General features: G+C 42.1%; 1 protein-coding gene across 4 annotated transcripts in view; it reads left to right on the top strand.

The window, feature by feature from the left end:
- LOC126416704 (uncharacterized) overlaps nt 1-18,369 on the top strand; it is a 307,969-nt gene that overhangs the window by 91,512 nt on the left and 198,088 nt on the right. For 2 of the 4 annotated variants that reach the window (XM_050084513.1, XM_050084516.1), the window contains exons 1-4: nt 13,377-13,617; nt 14,422-14,589; nt 15,746-15,985; nt 17,879-17,974. In XM_050084513.1, the coding sequence (XP_049940470.1) occupies nt 14,452-14,589; nt 15,746-15,985; nt 17,879-17,974 (474 nt within the window). In that variant the 5' untranslated portion in view covers nt 13,377-13,617; nt 14,422-14,451. Of the gene's footprint in view, nt 1-13,376; nt 13,618-14,421; nt 14,590-15,745; nt 15,986-17,878; nt 17,975-18,369 lie in introns of those variants that run through there. The other 2 variants (XM_050084514.1, XM_050084515.1) reach the window with 2 other exon arrangements.

The raw sequence follows: 18,369 nt of genomic DNA on the forward strand, positions 1-18,369 counted from the left end.
GCACAGGATAGAGTAGCATGGAGAGCTGCATCAAACCAGTCTCAGGACTGAAGACCACAACAACAACAACAGTTGCTCTGCAACTGAACTGTGTACTGAGCTATTCCTTATCGCAGTATTAATAGCCTCAGATAACTTCAAGCGCATCTCCTCATTCCTTAGAAATTCCGTACCCCATAGCTTTGCGCACTGAATCATTCTCTTAAAATTCAGCCTAGTTTTCATCCATAGAAAATTGCGATCTGAATCTATATCTACTTCTGGGTACTCCTTGCAATCCAGTATCTGATTTCGGACTCTCTGCCTGACCTTGATGTAATCTGACTGAAATCTTCCCGTATCTCATGGCGTTTTCGAAGTATACCTCCTCCTCTTGTGAGTCTTGAACAGAGTATTCGCTGTTACTAGCTAAAACTTATTGCAGAAGTCAATTAGTCTTTCTCTTCTCTCCTCAACCGCTAAGGTCGCAGGTTCGATTCCTGCCTTGGGCATGGATGTGTGTGATGTCCTTAGGTTAGTTAGGTTTAAGTAGTTCTAAGTTGTAGGGGACTGATGATCTCAGATGTTAGGTCCCATAGTGCTCAGAGCCTTCTACGACTTCCTCTAGAACCGTATTGCAGTCTCCCATGACTATTCAAAAATGGCTCTGAGCACTATGGGACTTAACATCTGAGGTCATCAGTCCCCTAGAACTTAGAACTACTTAAACCTAACTAACTTATGGACATCACAGACATCCTTGACCAAGGCAGGATTCGAACTTGCGACCGTAGCGGTCGCTCGGTTCCAGACTGAAGCGCCTAGAACCGGTCGGCCACAGTGGCCGGCGAGTTACTATTAGATATTCATTTTGCTTTACGTACTGAATTACCCGTTCAATATCCTCATATACTTTCTATTGTAGCGGGTGATCAAAAAGTCAGTATAAATTTTAAAACTTAATAAACCACGGAATAATGTAGATAGAGAGGTAAAAATTGACACACATGCTTGGAATGACATGGGGTTTTATTAGAACCAAAAAAACACCCCATGTTCCTAGACGCGTGAAAGATCTCTTGCTCGCGTCGTTTGGTGATGATCGTGTGCTCAGCCGCCACTTTCGTCGTGCTTGGCCTCTCAGGTCCCCAGACCTCAGTCCGTGCGATTATTGGCTTTGGGGTTACGTGAAGTCGCAAGTGTATCGTGATCGACCGACATCTCTAGGGATGCTGAAAGACAACATCCGACGCCAATGCCTCACCATAACTCCGGACGTACTTTACAGTGCTGTTCCCAACATTATTCCTCGATTACAGCTATTGTTGAGGAATGATGGTGGACATATTGAGCATTTCCTTCCATCGTCTTTGCTTTGTCTTACTTTGTTATGCTTATTATTGCTATTCTGATCAGATGAAGCGCCATCTGTTGGAAATTTTTTGAACTTTTGTATTTTTTGGTTCTAATAAAACCCCATGTCATTCCAAGCATGTGTGTCAATTTGTACCTCTGTATCTACATTATTCCGTGACTTATTCAGTTTTCCAATTTATACTGACTTTTTGATCACCCGGTATTTTGAACTTCGGCTTGCGATGTCGGCATGTACACCTGAACTATCGTTGTCGGTGTTGGTTTGCTGTCGATTCTGATGAGAACAACCCCATCACTTTACTGGTCAGAGAAACTCGCTCTCTACCTACCTTCCTATTCATAACGAACACTACTACCATTATACCATTTCCTGCTGCTGTTGACATTACTCTTCACTTAGCTGATCAGGAATCCTTGTCTTCTTTCCATTTCACTTCACTGACCCCCATTATGTATAGACTGAACTTAGCATTTCCCATTTCAGATTTTCTAGCTTCCCTACCACGTTCAGCCTTCTGACATTCCACGCCCCGATTCGTATAAAGTTATCTATTCCTCGGTTATTTAATCTTTTTCTCATGGTCACCTCACACTTGTCGGTCTTCTCCCGGATACCCAAATGGGGGATTAGTCGGGAATCTTTTGCCAATGGAGACACCATCATGACACTTTTAAATTACAGCCTGCATATGCTGTGGATACACATTATGTGGCTTTAATGCAGTGGTTTCCATCGCCTTCTGCGTCCTCATGACGCTGATCATTCCCCCGATTCTTTTGCCTTTAGGGGCAGTTTCCCGTCCCAAGAGCAAGGGAGTGCCCTGAACCTCTGTCCACTCCTCCGCCCTCTTTAACAAGGCCGTTGGCTGAATGAGGGTGATTTCAGCCGGAAATCTTTGTCCATCACCGCTCATGATTCTTATTTAAAATTTAAGCGATGGGGGCTTTCGAACCCGCGACGTAGGACGTTTTAATTTCTAATCGAAGATGCTGCGCCTAGAATTCTGATTTAATCCGTTTTATCCTGGCATTTATCCCTTTGCAAATGGTTTTCACCTTAGGATTATATTCTCTTCTAATTTTCCAGTATAGCCTTTTGTTTCTGCGGATGAGTCTTGAGGCTGATTGAGGAATTGTGTGTTTTCAGTTGTTTATTGTTTGTTCTGGTAAGGCTTCATTGATGACTCGTTGTAGTGCGCCCTCTTGTGTGTTTTCAGTTGTTTATTGTTTGTTCTGGTAAGGCTTCATTGATGAGTCTTTGTAGTATGGCCTTTAACGGACGATTTCCTGGGTCCAGTTCATTTTTAGAAGTTTTGGTTAATGGTTCCGCTACCAGTAGTTCTTCACGGATTACGTCTTCACAGTTTTGCCAGTCGCCGTTGCAGTGTTGGCGTATTATGTTATTAGAATGAGATTTTCACTCTGCAGCGGAGTGTGCGCTGATATGAAACTTCCTGGCAGATTAAAACTGTGTGCCCGACCGAGACTCGAACTCGGGACCTTTGCCTTTCGCGGGCAAGTGCTCTACCAACTGAGCTACCGAAGCACGACTCACGCCCGGTACTCACAGCTTTACTTCTGCCAGTACCTCGTCTCCTACCTTCCAAACTTTACAGAAGCTCTCCTGCGAACCATGCAGAACTAGCACTCCTGAAAGAAAGGATATTGCGGAGACATGGCTTAGCCACAGCCTGGGGGATGTTTCCAGAATGAGATTTTCACTCTGCAGCGGAGTGTGCGCTGATATGAAACTTCCTGGCAGATTAAAACTGTGTGCCCGACCGAGACTCGAACTCGGGACCTTTGCCTTTCGCGGGCAAGTGCTCTACCAACTGAGCTACCGAAGCACGACTCACGCCCGGTACTCACAGCTTTACTTCTGCCAGTACCTCGTCTCCTACCTTCCAAACTTTACAGAAGCTCTCCTGCGAACCATGCAGAACTAGCACTCCTGAAAGAAAGGATATTGCGGAGACATGGCTTAGCCACAGCCTGGGGGATGTTTCCAGAATGAGATTTTCACTCTGCAGCGGAGTGTGCGCTGATATGAAACTTCCTGGCAGATTAAAACATCCCCCAGGCTGTGGCTAAGCCATGTCTCCGCAATATCCTTTCTTTCAGGAGTGCTAGTTCTGCATGGTTCGCAGGAGAGCTTCTGTAAAGTTTGGAAGGTAGGAGACGAGGTACTGGCAGATGTAAAGCTGTGAGTACCGGGCGTGAGTCGTGCTTCGGTAGCTCAGTTGGTAGAGCACTTGCCCGCGAAAGGCAAAGGTCCCGAGTTCGAGTCTCGGTCGGGCACACAGTTTTAATCTGCCAGGAAGTTTCATATCAGCGCACACTCCGCTGCAGAGTGAAAATCTCATTCTGGAAACATCCCCCAGGCTGTGGCTAAGCCATGTCTCCGCAATATCCTTTCTTTCAGGAGTGCTAGTTCTGCATGGTTCGCAGGAGAGCTTCTGTAAAGTTTGGAAGGTAGGAGACGAGGTACTGGCAGAAGTAAAGCTGTGAGTACCGGGCGTGAGTCGTGCTTCGGTAGCTCAGTTGGTAGAGCACTTGCCCGCGAAAGGCAAAGGTCCCGAGTTCGAGTCTCGGTCGGGCACACAGTTTTAATCTGCCAGGAAGTTTCATATTTTGTTATTGTTGGAAACGGCGGGGAGGGAGGCAGTGGTCGAAAATGCTGGGTGACGCACGAGATTGACCACCCTGCCGAATTGTTAACGTGGCCGTGCCATCTGCGCATCTGATCGGACTTTCATGTACGTCATTCAGTTCCGTACGGAATGTTGGCCAGTGCAGGTGTGTTTGGAGGCACTGGAGGGGTTAGGTCGTGTGCTGAGCGTTGTGAGTGTCCAACACACAATGCACCGTGGAAAGGACCGCCATTTACGTGTTCCAGACAGAAGAGCAATATCCAGGTGGATAAAACAAACGTGAGACTCTTTCTGTAACCAATATGAAGCATAAGATACCTGAAATGCCACTTCGAGCGCCAGAAAATATCCGACGAGTTCGTGCAGACCTACAACGAATCTCACAGCGATCTGCCCGTCGCAGTTTCAAAACATTACAGATCATTCGCACATTTTGAACAGGGTTGTGAAACAAGATGCAAAGTTCAATCCTCATAAGATACAAGGGCTTAATAGTTACGAGCGGGAAATAATGTTAGCAGGCGCAATTTTGCACATTACTGGGCAGAATTAATCAAGATGACGCGTTTTTGTCAAATATTGTGATGTCTGATGAGACAAACTTCCATCTGAATGGCTTTGTCAGTCAACAAAACCTTCGATATTACCCGGACACAAACACGCAGCTCATTAATGAAAAGGAAAAAGACCCAGGGTGGCCCAAATGTATGGTTTGCTACTAGACAGTCCATTACAATCGTTGGCCCGTATTTATTTGAAGACAGACAACAACGGCCACACAATGAGTGTCAATTCCGAGAGGCTTGTAGTCATGATTAACAACCACTTCATTCCACAGTTGCAGAGACATTGCCATCTAAACGCGTTAAGTTTTGAGTAGAATGGGGCTGCAGCTCGAGCGGTCCGTAATTAAATGACTACACTGATATCCTGATTTCCACATCGATTACTCTCACAATTCGGTGATATCCCATGGACGGAGAAATCATCTGATTTTTCAGATCCGATTTTTTTTTTACCTGTGCTGTCATCTCGAGAACAAAGATTTTTCATTGCGCCTCCACAATACTTACGAGCTGAAAGCCGCAATCCGGAAAGAAACAGACGCCATTCATAGCGAAATGATTGAGAATGTAGTGAGAAGCTCCTGCATAGGTCTTGACCAATGCATCACCAATGACGGAACCCATTTGCGTGATACACGTTTTAAGAAATAAACTTGTGGTTGGCTTTTCAGTAATTGTTATGTGTGTAGTACAGTTATCTTTGTCATGTCGCTAAAAATATACCCTAATCCTCATAACAACCAAATGATAATATGCTACTTCGCGTGGGCCACGCTGTGATCTCTGGTGAGCTTTCTCCTACAGTATATAGGAGCGTAAGGTGGGGTTACTTTCATACAGTTTAGAAATATTTGAACCTGCAGCAAGCTATGTTTTTTTCGCAGCACAATTATATGTTCCCTGTGAAATCTTCAACCCTTACGACCAAACTCAGCTGTTGTTTAGGGTTCTATGTGCATTCCAATGGTTACAAAAAAAAATAAAAATGTGCCATTGTTACCCCATTAAGTGGGGTCAATTTAGTACAAGCGTATATCCCATGAAAATAACATAGCAGACACTTTTGCACTACTCTCACTACGTCATAAACGTTTCCTCAGATTATCAAGAAGTAGCAATTGACCAATGTCTGACAAAAGACATATTTTCAATTTTTTTGTGATTTTCAACATTGCTGTCGCCTCTATGAAAGATCGCCAAAAAGTAATAGAAACACCAAAATACACAGCAAACTTTTGTCGTAGAGTAAGAATAAAAAGGCTGAAAAAACTCGGAAAAAAGTCAGAATAAATTTGACCCTGTCTCTTCATCTTTTCTTTAACGACGTCAGTCTTTGATCAAAGGCTACATTAGATCAATTGCTCTTAAAAAATCACTTTGCATGAAGACTAGCAACCAAACAAGAAATAAAAATAGAAATGTTGCGTAGGTAAGTAGGCATTACCTACAATCTAAGAACATTTTTACTTCTTCATATCCCTCCTAGTAATTTGTTTAGGTGGAGCAAATTTAACAATTATCTGTGACAGTTTATACCAAATTTCGTCATCTGGAACGCCCCACTTCCAGAATTTGCCACATTTAATCATATATGAAACCTTGGTGGCAAATGAAGATAAAATTGTTGTACAATCTTTGGAAATTCGTGTACCTTAGTTAAATATTTTGAAAATCCAAAAATTGATACGCCATGCCCTGGATAGTGTGATCCCTCATAGTCAACAAGAATGTAATCTTTAGTTTCTGTGGCGAGATCTGCGATGGCTTCAGGAAAGGGGTTGGCAGCAGGAGCATTCTGACCTGATTCATTTTCGTCGCCCTTTTTGACTGTCACTCACTGCACAGAGCTCTTCCGTATAAGGCAAATCATCTCCACTTTCTTCATAACTCACAGAAAAGACGCAACTTTCAGAGCCGCTGTCGTCCCTAGTTCGTTTTCCCTCCCTTCCCGTCGGTTCTTCTTATTCTCTTTCGATGGTCTAACGGTGGCAGTGAGGACTTCTTGGGGAAAATTGTCGAGGGTGGGCCCTTTGCTGGAAAAACGTTTGCTTTTTTTGCCCTCTTTTTAGGCACTCCTACTGTGTCCTTCCTTGTTTGTTTCAGATGTTCTATGAATGATCAGACATATGTTCCCTTAATTTGGCCCTTTCAGCTTGAAACAGACTACTGCTTAATTTCTTTAGGACGCTGTTTGTGGCATGTGGATGTATTGTTATGTTTCTTAACATCGTGGAACTAAGCTTCTCTCTGTGTTGCTTCGAAAAGAAATAAGCCCAGTCATTCCCTGGATACACTCCATTTTTGAATTTGTGTATTTTTTTTCTCACACGAATTAAGTATGAAACCGCAGATCGACCAAAATGATAGGAAATCCCATAACTGAAAGAGCCACAACATGTGCCATCAACATTTCTTTCCCTCCTGAGGTGAAACTCGTCCTTCCATTACTTTTATTACCTTTGGGTTCCTCCTCTTTCTCATTTCAAGAATTGAAGTGCCCAAAGAAATTTTATATCTGTAAGCAAATAAAGGGAGAACATTTAATTGCCTAGCTCTGTTTTTGCCTTAAATTACGAGAAATCTGCAAACGGATTTTACATTACAATACAGGATTTATTAGGCACGAGGCATAGTCCTACCTATCTTTTAAAAGCCCCACGGAAACTGATTTTCTCTCTCCTGATTTGATATAAGGCTTCTTGCAGGGTTTCTGTTGTGTAGTTTCGATAAGCCCTCGATTCCAATTTACGAACATACTGCCGTGACGTTGTTTCTAAAACAAAAAGGAGGTATCTTGGATTGAAAAAATATGTGTACCAAAGTTACCCTCCCAATTTTTAGACTAAATGGATATACTAAACAGACCCTATCAGACCTCATAAGCAAATTACTACAACAACGAATGCAGAAAGAAAAACATATGTTATCGCAAATTTAACAGGTATATATTGGTACAAAAATCACACTTATCTCTGATCGTGTACAATCACAGCGTTTTGGCATCAGTAGATTTTTAGTCCTTAACATCTCTCTCGTAAAACTGTTGTACATAATCTCCTGTTTTGAAAGTTCAGAATGGAAAGAATTGATTGTTGACCAGTATAACCAATCCAAAGAACTTAACCCGCACGATGAAACTGACACATCTTGTAAGATTTTTGAACAACGACAAATTATCAAATGCTAAACATATAAATATGTAGTTGTAACAATTTTACCCCTGTTGTTGTTGTTGTGGTCTTCAGTCCTGAGACTGGTTTGATGCAACTCTCCATGCTACTCTATCCTGTGCAAGCTTCATCATCTCCCGGTACCTACTGCAACCTACAGCCTTCTGAATCTGCTTAGTGTATTCGTCTCTTGGTCTCCCTCTACGATTTTTACCCTCCACACTGCCCTCCAATACTAAACTGGTGATCCCTTGATGCCTCAGAACATGTCCTATTAACCGATCCCTTCTTCCAGTCAAGTTGTGCCACAAACTTATCTTCTCCCCAATCCCATTCAACACTTCCTCATTAGTTATGTGATCTACCCATCTAATCTTCAGCATTCTTCTATATCACCACATTTCGAAAGCTTCTGTTCTCTTCTTGTCCAAACTACACTCCTGGAAATGGAAAAAAGAACACATTGACACCGGTGTGTCAGACCCACCATACTTGCTCCGGACACTGCGAGAGGGCTGTACAAGCAATGATCACACGCACGGCACAGCGGACACACCAGGAACCGCGGTGTTGGCCGTCGAATGGCGCTAGCTGCGCAGCATTTGTGCACCGCCGCCGTCAGTGTCAGCCAGTTTGCCGTGGCATACGGAGCTCCATCGCAGTCTTTAACACTGGTAGCATGCCGCGACAGCGTGGACGTGAACCGTATGTGCAGTTGACGGACTTTGAGCGAGGGCGTATAGTGGGCATGCGGGAGGCCGGGTGGACGTACCGCCGAATTGCTCAACACGTGGGGCGTGAGGTCTCCACAGTACATCGATGTTGTCGCCAGTGGTCGGCGGAAGGTGCACGTGCCCGTCGACCTGGGACCGGACCGCAGCGACGCACGGATGCACGCCAAGACCGTAGGATCCTACGCAGTGCCGTAGGGGACCGCACCGCCACTTCCCAGCAAATTAGGGACACTGTTGCTCCTGGGGTATCGGCGAGGACCATTCGCAACCGTCTCCATGAAGCTGGGCTACGGTCCCGCACACCGTTAGGCCGTCTTCCGCTCACGCCCCAACATCGTGCAGCCCGCCTCCAGTGGTGTCGCGACAGGCGTGAATGGAGGGACGAATGGAGACGTGTCGTCTTCGGCGATGAGAGTCGCTTCTGCCTTGGTGCCAATGATGGTCGTATGCGTGTTTGGCGCCGTGCAGGTGAGCGCCACAATCAGGACTGCATACGACCGAGGCACACAGGGCCAACACCCGGCATCATGGTGTGGGGAGCGATCTCCTACACTGGCCGTACACCACTGGTGATCGTCGAGGGGACACTGAATAGTGCACGGTACATCCAAACTGTCATCGAACCCATCGTTCTACCATTCCTAGACCGGCAAGGGAACTTGCTGTTCCAACAGGACAATGCACGTCCGCATGTATCCCGTGCCACCCAACGTGCTCTAGAAGGTGTAAGTCAACTACCCTGGCCAGCAAGATCTCCGGATCTGTCCCCCATTGAGCATGTTTGGGACTGGATGAAGCGTCGTCTCACGCGGTCTGCACGTCGAGCACGAACGCTGGTCCAACTGAGGCGCCAGGTGGAAATGGCATGGCAAGCCGTTCCACAGGACTACATCCAGCATCTCTACGATCGTCTCCATGGGAGAATAGCAGCCTGCATTGCTGCGACAGGTGGATATACACTGTACTAGTGCCGACATTGTGCATGCTCTGTTGCCTGTGTCTATGTGCCTGTGGTTCTGTCAGTGTGATCATGTGATGTATCTGACCCCAGGAATGTGTCAATAAAGTTTCCCCTTCCTGGGACAATGAATTCACGGTGTTCTTATTTCAATTTCCAGGAGTGTATTTATCGTTCATGTTTCACTTCCATACATGGCTACACTTCATACAAATACTTTCAGAAACGACTTCCTGGAACTTCAATCTATACTCGATGTTAACAAATTTCTCTTCTTCAGAAACGCTTTCCTTGCCATTGCCAGTCTACATTTTATATCCTCTCTACTTCGACCATCATCAGTTGTTTTGCTCCCCAAATAGCAAAACTCCTTTACTACTTTAAGTGTCTCATTTCCTAATCTAATTTCCTCAGCATCACCCGACTTAATTCGACTACATTCCATTATCCTCGTTTTGCTTTTGTGGATGTTCATCTTATATCCTCGTTCCAAGACACTATCCATTCCGTTCAACTGCTCTTCCAAGTCCTTTGCTGTCTCTGACAGAATTACAATGTCATCGGCGAATCTCAAAGTTTTTATTTCTTCTCCATGGATTTTAATTCCTACTCCGAATTTTTCTTTTGTTTCGTTTACTGCTTGCTCAATATACAGATTGAATAACATCGGGGATAGGCTACAACCCTGTCTCACTCCTTTCCCAACCAATGCTTCCCTTTCATGTTCCTCGACTCTTATAACTGCCATCTGGTTTCTGTACAAATTGTAAATAGCCTTTTGCTCCCTGTGTTTTACCCCTGCCACCTTCAGAATTTGAAAGAGAGTATTCCAGTCAACATTGTCAGAAGCTTTCTCTAAGTCTACAAATGCTAGAAACGTAGGTTTGCCTTTCCTTAATCTAGCTTCGAAGATAAGTCGTAGAGTCAGTATTGCCTCACGTGTTCCAATATTTCTACGGAATCCAAACTGATCTTCCCCAAGGTCGGCTTCTACTAGTTTTTCCATTCGTCTACAAAGAATTCGCGTTAGTATTTTGGAGCCGTGACTTATTAAACTGGAAATGTTCACAGCTGTTTTCAATCAAGACCTAAGCGTGTAGCTGAGCTGAGGGAATTTCAGGATTTCGTAAACGTAAAGCCTAACAAGATACTAATCCGTGTGAAACAAGCTGGCTTTCTTTAAATCTGGAACAATATGGGACCTTAAAGCTGTATTTTACCGATGCCGTCTTGAGCGAACGACTTCTTGCCTGTGACATTGTGTAGCATATACTGAACAGCCCTACTACGAAACTGTTTCTTTTATCTCTGGGTTTCATACTATCCTTATTCAATGATCTGAATTTGAAAATACAGTGTGAAGCACCACAAATTCATGCTAGTTACCACTATATAGCTAGTACACTGAGAACAATTTTAGACTGCTTCATAAAATATAACTATCTCTCCAAGTCAACGATGGAGAACGTACAGTATAAAAGTACAGGTTATTTTAAACTATTAGATGATATTAATTTTGTTGCTAAAATTCCCCTCACTGTAGGCAAAATCTAAGCCTCCAGAAACTAAAATGTTTCAAGCATCGAAGATGTTCAACGAATAAGCAAGAGATTTCATGTCGGTGACCATCTGTTGAAGTACTTAGAGGCTCTTGACGCTGAAAATGTAAAGAACAAATCTATCTCGTCATCGGACTTGCATCACAGTTTCCGATTTTAAATGGAGACGACGAATTACAAGAGCTAGACATAGAGTGGAGAGAGCTGCGAAATAATGGTATTAACATTGTCACCACAGTTCCGACAGAATTCTGGGTTGCGGTTCGATATGTAATGAGATGGGACAGAGAACCAATGTTTCCAAAAATATCTAAATTAATGATCTCATTTTTGTCCTTGCCCCATTCATCGGCTAGCGCTCAAAGAGTGTTTTCTACAGTGAATAGAATGAAAACCAAGGCAAGGAATCGACTGAACAGTGGAACAATTTCAGGCCTTCTGCGTTCCAAGAGGTTAAAAAAATTAGTGCCCGTTACGACTTCAATGTAAACGCTGAATATATCTAACTAATGAACAGTGAAATGTACTAAAATGCTACAAGAAGAGAATGATAAAATAATAAGCTCAACATTCTGCAGAAAAATCAAACTGGGACAAAGTTAAATTTTCAAAGCGTTTTAATTATGGAATACAGATAAAAATAGTTGTGTAATAGTGTGAAATCGTCGCAAACAATACCGTGTATAATAGCGGTTGTCTACTGGTTTCTATCGAACTATTTGTCACGAGACATTGGGGAAATTTAGTACAGTAACTTCACGGCTTTCCAGATTGGAAAGGAGCGCCTGGTCCCCGGTACGAAACCCGCCCGGCGGACTTATGTCGAGGTCCGGTGAGCCGGCCAGTCTGTGGATGGTTTTTAGGCGGTTTTCCATCTGCCTCAGCGAATGTGGGCTGGTTCCCATTATTCCGCCTCAGCTACACTATGTCGGCGATTGCTGCGCAAACAAGTTCTCCACGTACCCGTACGCCACCATTCTACCAAGCAAACATAGGAGTTAAACTCGTCTGGTGTGAGACGTTTCCTGGGAGGGGCGGAGGGGGGGGGGGGGGGTCCACCGGAGTCCGAACCGCTCATTAACGCTGAAAGAGTGGTTAGCTGTGGGGCGGCGGAGGGGTGAAGTGGACTGCGGTAGTCGTCGTGGGGTTGTGGACCACTGCGGCTGCGGCGGGGACGGAGCCTCTCCGTCGTTTCTAGGCCCCCAGTTAACATACAATACAATACAGTAATTTCACAAATTTTATTTTTCTCCTAATAATAATTGATTTTGCAGTTATAAAATACAGATTTTTCTTATTACTTTTGATTTAATTTTTTGCATCTGCCAACAATAATGGAAAAGCAAAGAAATTGAAGTGGTAGAAGGGTGGGAACGAAACCCCGAAACAAGGTACTGGAAAGGGAAGGGAGTAACGAAGAGGAGAGACCTAACGTGGAGTCTAAAATCTGTTAAAGTGGAAATATCTCTGGGTAGATTACATGATAGGATAGGAATGGTAGGGAGAGATTACTAAAACTTCACTGGCATATGATAATGTGTACCGTTGTTTAAAGTTGGGGGAGTAGTGAAATAAATACTAAAGAGTAGTAAAACTGGAAACGAATGTTGAAAGAACTGCGTGGTTGGTGCTAGTGAAGGGACATGCATGGACTTCGAGGATTCAGATGGAGCATGAACGAAGTGTCCTGCTGTGTGTTTTGTAATTCGACGACACCGTAAAAGACATAAAATCTTTATCGTGTCCAACATAATTTTATTTCATTGCTTATTAAATAGACCACTCAGGTTGGGTTGAGTGTGCGCAGATTGTAGTTAAAAGTACCGTAAAATGAAAGAACTTCTCCTTGTGTGACCCGTCCCAGAATATTGCTCAAGTGTGTGGGACCCATACCAAATAGGATTAACAGGAGAAAGATGGGAAGCACGGATGATCTAAGATTTGTTTGTTTTACCTAAGGGAGAGCACTCCGAGATGCTGAAAAAGCCGAACTGGCAAATGCTTGAAGATAGAAGCGAGTTATCACATAGAAATCTACTTAGAAAGTTTCAAGAATCAATCCTAGGTGATGAACTAACGTATCGTTCCGCAAGGATCGCCAAGGCAAGTTTAGATTATTCACAGCGCGCACAGAGGCATTTAAGCAGTTATTCTTCCAGGGCCCATACATGAATGGAACGGAAAAAAGCTCTAAAAGCGCGTACATGGGTAGCACCCTCTCTCCTCTGCCATTCGCTTCACAGTGGTTTACAGAGTGTGGACATAAAAGTAAGTATTCGAATAATGAGCGTGCGTATCATCCTTCGTCACACGTATCGATTCTATCGTATACGACACTGCCTGCTGCGATAGCTCGACTGAACAGTTGTCGATAGGAGTAACGTCGTGTTGTGGTTGCAACACAGTCGGTCGTCGGACGTTAACTGTGATGTGTGGATGTACGTAGTGAAGTTTGCAACACGAAGTGACGACTGTCAAACGTGATGCATCTTTCGCTCGACAATATGATACGAATACGTCTGTGTGGTAATAAACAAATTGTCAGTTCCTTGAAACTAGTGGCGCATGAATGCTTCAATATTAACTGACCTTCGAGCAATCCTTTGTTTAAACTGTTTGCAAGGTGGGTTTATTGTTTATGTACCAGTAACAACTAGTGACAAGTAAGAAAATGTATGTTTTGCTCACATCTATGCAACTCGTCAGCGTCAGACAGTGATCTCCAAGTGCGTGCATGTAGCTACTTATTCTGATGTAAGTTTCTAAGGCAGAGATGCGCTGTCAAAAGAGTATCCGATTTGTGTGTTAAAATGTTCACTGTGAAACGAGATTTCGATTTTGAAAACCCGAACGTGATATGCATTAAAACTGTTTCTAAGTGACAAAACATTATTGTTTTTGTGATGTTCCTGTTTACATACGAATTTTTACATCGATTTCCATGCCTTTGCAAGATTCCTGAATTAAGGATTGCAATGCTTTATTCCTTGTACTATTTCGTTAGATGAATCTGTCGTCAGATTTATACCGACTCGGAATTCTGTTTGCAACGTGTTGGTTCGATGTTTGGAGCAAGTGCGCCCCCCCCCCCCCCCCCCCCCCATCGGCGATGTTAAAAATGTTGTTCATTGTTTTGTGCCTTCTTGCTGCAGGGCGTTGCCATTAACAGCTTAGTACTTACTGGCTTGCATGGTTGCATGTGACATAAACATTTTTCTACGGGTGTAAGTTGTTTCCTTGTAGCTGTTTAACCAAAATTTGGTGAAACCAAGTGAGTTGATGCTAACAGTAAATTATTCCTAACTGTATTATGTTAGTTGATGTTTCAAAATAAAGCATGATATACATCAAAATGATATTCTCAAAATTACACATTTCAGACTGATCATTTATTTTGTTGTGAATGTGTATGATTAATCTTTTGTAGGAGTACTAATTTCCTGAAGTGGATAGCAATATGGAAGAGATGTTAATGCTGTCCTCGCAGAGTCCTCTTTCCTTGCTTGTGAAGTTTGGAATAATGGGGTGGAATGACAGTTGTGCGGAAAACTGTTCTGGACATGGGGAATGCCACAATGGGACATGTCTTTGTGAGGTGAGTGCTCTTTTCTTTTATGCTCAACAGTGATTTTATTGTAGAGTTACATAGTCATAAAATATCAAGAGATGTCATTATAAATATCTATACTAGAGGCAAGTTCCGGGCAGTTGTTAATGATGGTTTCCTGAATGCAGATTTGAAATTGGTGTGCACTACTTCTGTGTTGTTAAAGGGTAGTGGAACACAGTAAACAAGTTTGTGAAGAGTTCTTGTGTGAAAGTGGGTTATCCATTGTATAACAACAGTCCCTACATAAATGTTAAAGAGGGCTACTGAAATGCTTTGAAATTGTCTGGCTAACAAGATAAGGATTAATGAAGGAAGCGAGAAACATTATATCAGTAATGTGATAGGTGACATAATTAAGTCTGACTGATATCAATTTTTTTCTTCTGTTAGGCATTCTAATTCCTGTCTTCTCATTCATTATTCCATAGATCTACAGATTTCACTTCCCGGATATATTACGGGTTGACCTAAGCGTCCGATCCCACCCATATATTTGTGATGTCATGGGTCAAAGCAGACGGGTGGGATCGGACGCTTCTGTATTTCCTATATTACTTGCTTTTGGTGACTAATTTAAATCGTTTTGTAATTTACATTCTTAATCTTTGCTTGTTCTTTTTACATTCAACCTATCACCTACCCACATGAATTCTCACTGATAGACCTTTCTAATAACTGTCCACATCGAATCTTCTGCACACTTTTTACAAATTTCTTTATCAACCTTCCCTGCAGTATCTCATTCTGTGAAGGATTAGACTGTGTTTCAGTTCTTAGGTATAAATTTGCTACTTAAAATTGTATTGTTCACACTCTTCCACTTAATCTCTGGAAGAAATATGACTGTTTTTCAATGATACAGTTTATTTATTTTTGTTGCAGTAAGACTACTTGTTTATTCAGCAAGCAGGATTATTGTTTTCAAAAATGTCAGGGAACCTCCCTACCTGGAAAATCTGTAGAATTTCTAATAATTCATTAATGAAATTTCATCATTTAATATTTATATGTGTTCATAAGTTTCAGAAGTATTACTTGCAAAGTTATGCTTTATTTTATAGGTTAATAAATTAAAATAGAAGAGATTTAAATTTATTATTCAGAAATTTGCTTATTACTTAATAGTGAAACATTGTTTCAGATTCAGTTTGATGGGAAAGACTGCCATGTACCAAACCTCAGTTACTTCGTTGCATTTGCGACTGTTTTCTTCCTGCTTGCATTTGTGTGCCTTGTGCAGCTAGTAATGTGCATTGTAGCAGAATGGCAGCGCATGAAGGCCCCATCCTTTCTTCGTGCCTGCCGAATAACTACACAGAAGCTGTTATACTTTGTAGTCTTCTTGGCTGCTGTCATTAGGGGTGCATACTTCACTTCTCCAGTAAGTACTTGTAATATTTTGAAGGTTAACAGATATATACACTAACTTATTGTAATAATTTTGTGACTTTATCATCGCAGATGAATTTTGCCATGATGTTCCATCAGTAGTAGCGATTAAATCAGACAGTGCCTGGACTGTTTTGACAAGACTTCAGATTTGTTAAACTTCAGTATATTTTAATATTAGAAACAACATTTAAACTTTCTGTAAGCACTACCATAAGAGGAAAGTATAATGATAACCTTTGTAATAATTAATTAAATTGTTGTGCAGTATGAGAAATGGGACATTGTATTCGCAATAGGCAAATTAATAAAATTCAGCTTTATGCATTTGGATATTATGATATCTAAGGAGGTATTGCAATTCTTTGTGTCAACCAAACTATTGAAAGTGTTCTATTGAAACTACATATTAAGCTAAAATACCAGACTGTAGGATGCTAGATGGCTTGTAGTCAGCTTGTTGGCCATTGTTATGTATTTGTGATGAAAAATAATAAGCTGTGTCATTATTTCTTTCTGGAGAACATAATACAAACATGTCTTTGGTACAACAGTAAGTAAATGTTAAGAGGTGAACAGTGACATTTGTCTTTGACTAAAGTGCACCTACAGTGTCTGCTGCCCTTGCATTGCACACAAATGGTAGTTCTTTGCTGACATTAGTCATAGGCAATCGGGTAACAGTGTATGATAACCGATGAGAATCACTGAATCTAATGATCCCTTTTGGTGGTATATACAGTAGGATAAGGCCGCCTCCATAGTGCAGCGGTAGCGTTACCGTGTTCCACGTAGGGGGCCTGGGTTCGAATCCCAGCAGGGGACTGGGTGTTGTGTGTCCTTCATCATCATTGACTCGCAAGTCGCCGATGTGGCGTCACCTAAAAAGGAATTGCAATACTGCAGCCGAACTCCCCCAAATGGGGCCTCCCGGCCAACAATGCCATACGATCATTAAATATAACAGTAGGATAAAATACCAGCTAAGTTTGTTTACTAAACATAGAAGGTGAACTGACTCAAGATTCGTCCTATTGAGTTCCCATCGTCTGCCATGTTAGTTGTTACCAGCATCAGCACACAGTGCAACTGCAGCCAACACAATAAGCTCACTTCTACCTCGTTCTTCACCCACCTTGCAAAATGAATATATCTCCGAAGTACAAACATCAGAAATGAAAATATAATATCTGAGACAAAACATTGTCTGCTAACCAAGTGACATGGGGAAAAAGAGAGAAAAAACCTTTACACAGGAGGTACAGATACACAAATTGAGAGGGACCTGGGATTTAGAGGCATCAGAATTGTCAATCCATTTTTATATTTGTTTGGTTCTGCTCTAGCTGTTCTGACTTCAGTGGCTCATGGACAGTTGTTTTATCATTTCAGGTATGCAGTTGGTTACACAATGACTCTTTTGTTATGTTCAGGTTTAATTCAATTGAAATTATTTGGGAACAGTCAGTTGGGGCACATGAAATTTTGAAAATAAGCTTCATCTTTTGTAGTTGTAGGGAAAGTAAAGAATAGTGTGCATGTAAGTGGAATCCTACTCCATTGCAATACTGTCTTTGATTTTTTACCTGATTCTGATGTCGTATGTTAGTCTACCACTGACCAATTCATTTGTTAAACAGTTCTTACATCTGTTGATGATGCTGTGGAACTTAATACCGTGTCTGTGCCATAGTTATATACAATTATACTCAGAGGTACTTAGATGAAATTATAATAAGGTAAAACGTAATTATACTTACTTAGGCTGCATTAGACTTAAGACAGTTCCATAATTAGTGTTGTGATATAATGCTTAGTGGCAATAACATTTACTGTTTCAATAAATTGTACTTAGACTGAAGAAGTTAATATTTTGTATCTACAGACTGCATTTGAAGAGGGGTGGTCAAGTAGCCTAATGAGTGCTTACTACCCCCTTGTTCTTTCTGGTGCATCCCTCATTGTCTGTTTCTGGGCTGAGGTAAGTACTAAAATTATTTCAGCATGCATATTTTGTCAAATGATATATTTCTGTCAATAACTTTTCAATTTATATTAAAAAATATATTTCGTTCTGTTTCTGGACAATGGGCTGTAATCTGGGGATTACAGAAGTGTCCGATTCCACCTGTCTGCTCTGACCCGACATCAGTATGGCGGAAATTACTATTATACGTGTCTCCAATATGCCGCCTATCATGTCACAAGATATACGCGGCAAAAAACACGACAATAAAATCTCCCTCCAAATATACAATCAAAATAACGGGACAACCGCGGGAAATTGGGGGTTTTACGGAGGGGACAAGCTAAATATAACAGGAAAAAAAAACACGATCCCAAAACACATAAAATGACGAACAAAACAAGTAATTG

Source organism: Schistocerca serialis, chromosome 8 (assembly GCF_023864345.2).
Source record: "Schistocerca serialis cubense isolate TAMUIC-IGC-003099 chromosome 8, iqSchSeri2.2, whole genome shotgun sequence".
NCBI lineage: Eukaryota > Metazoa > Arthropoda > Insecta > Orthoptera > Acrididae > Schistocerca > Schistocerca serialis.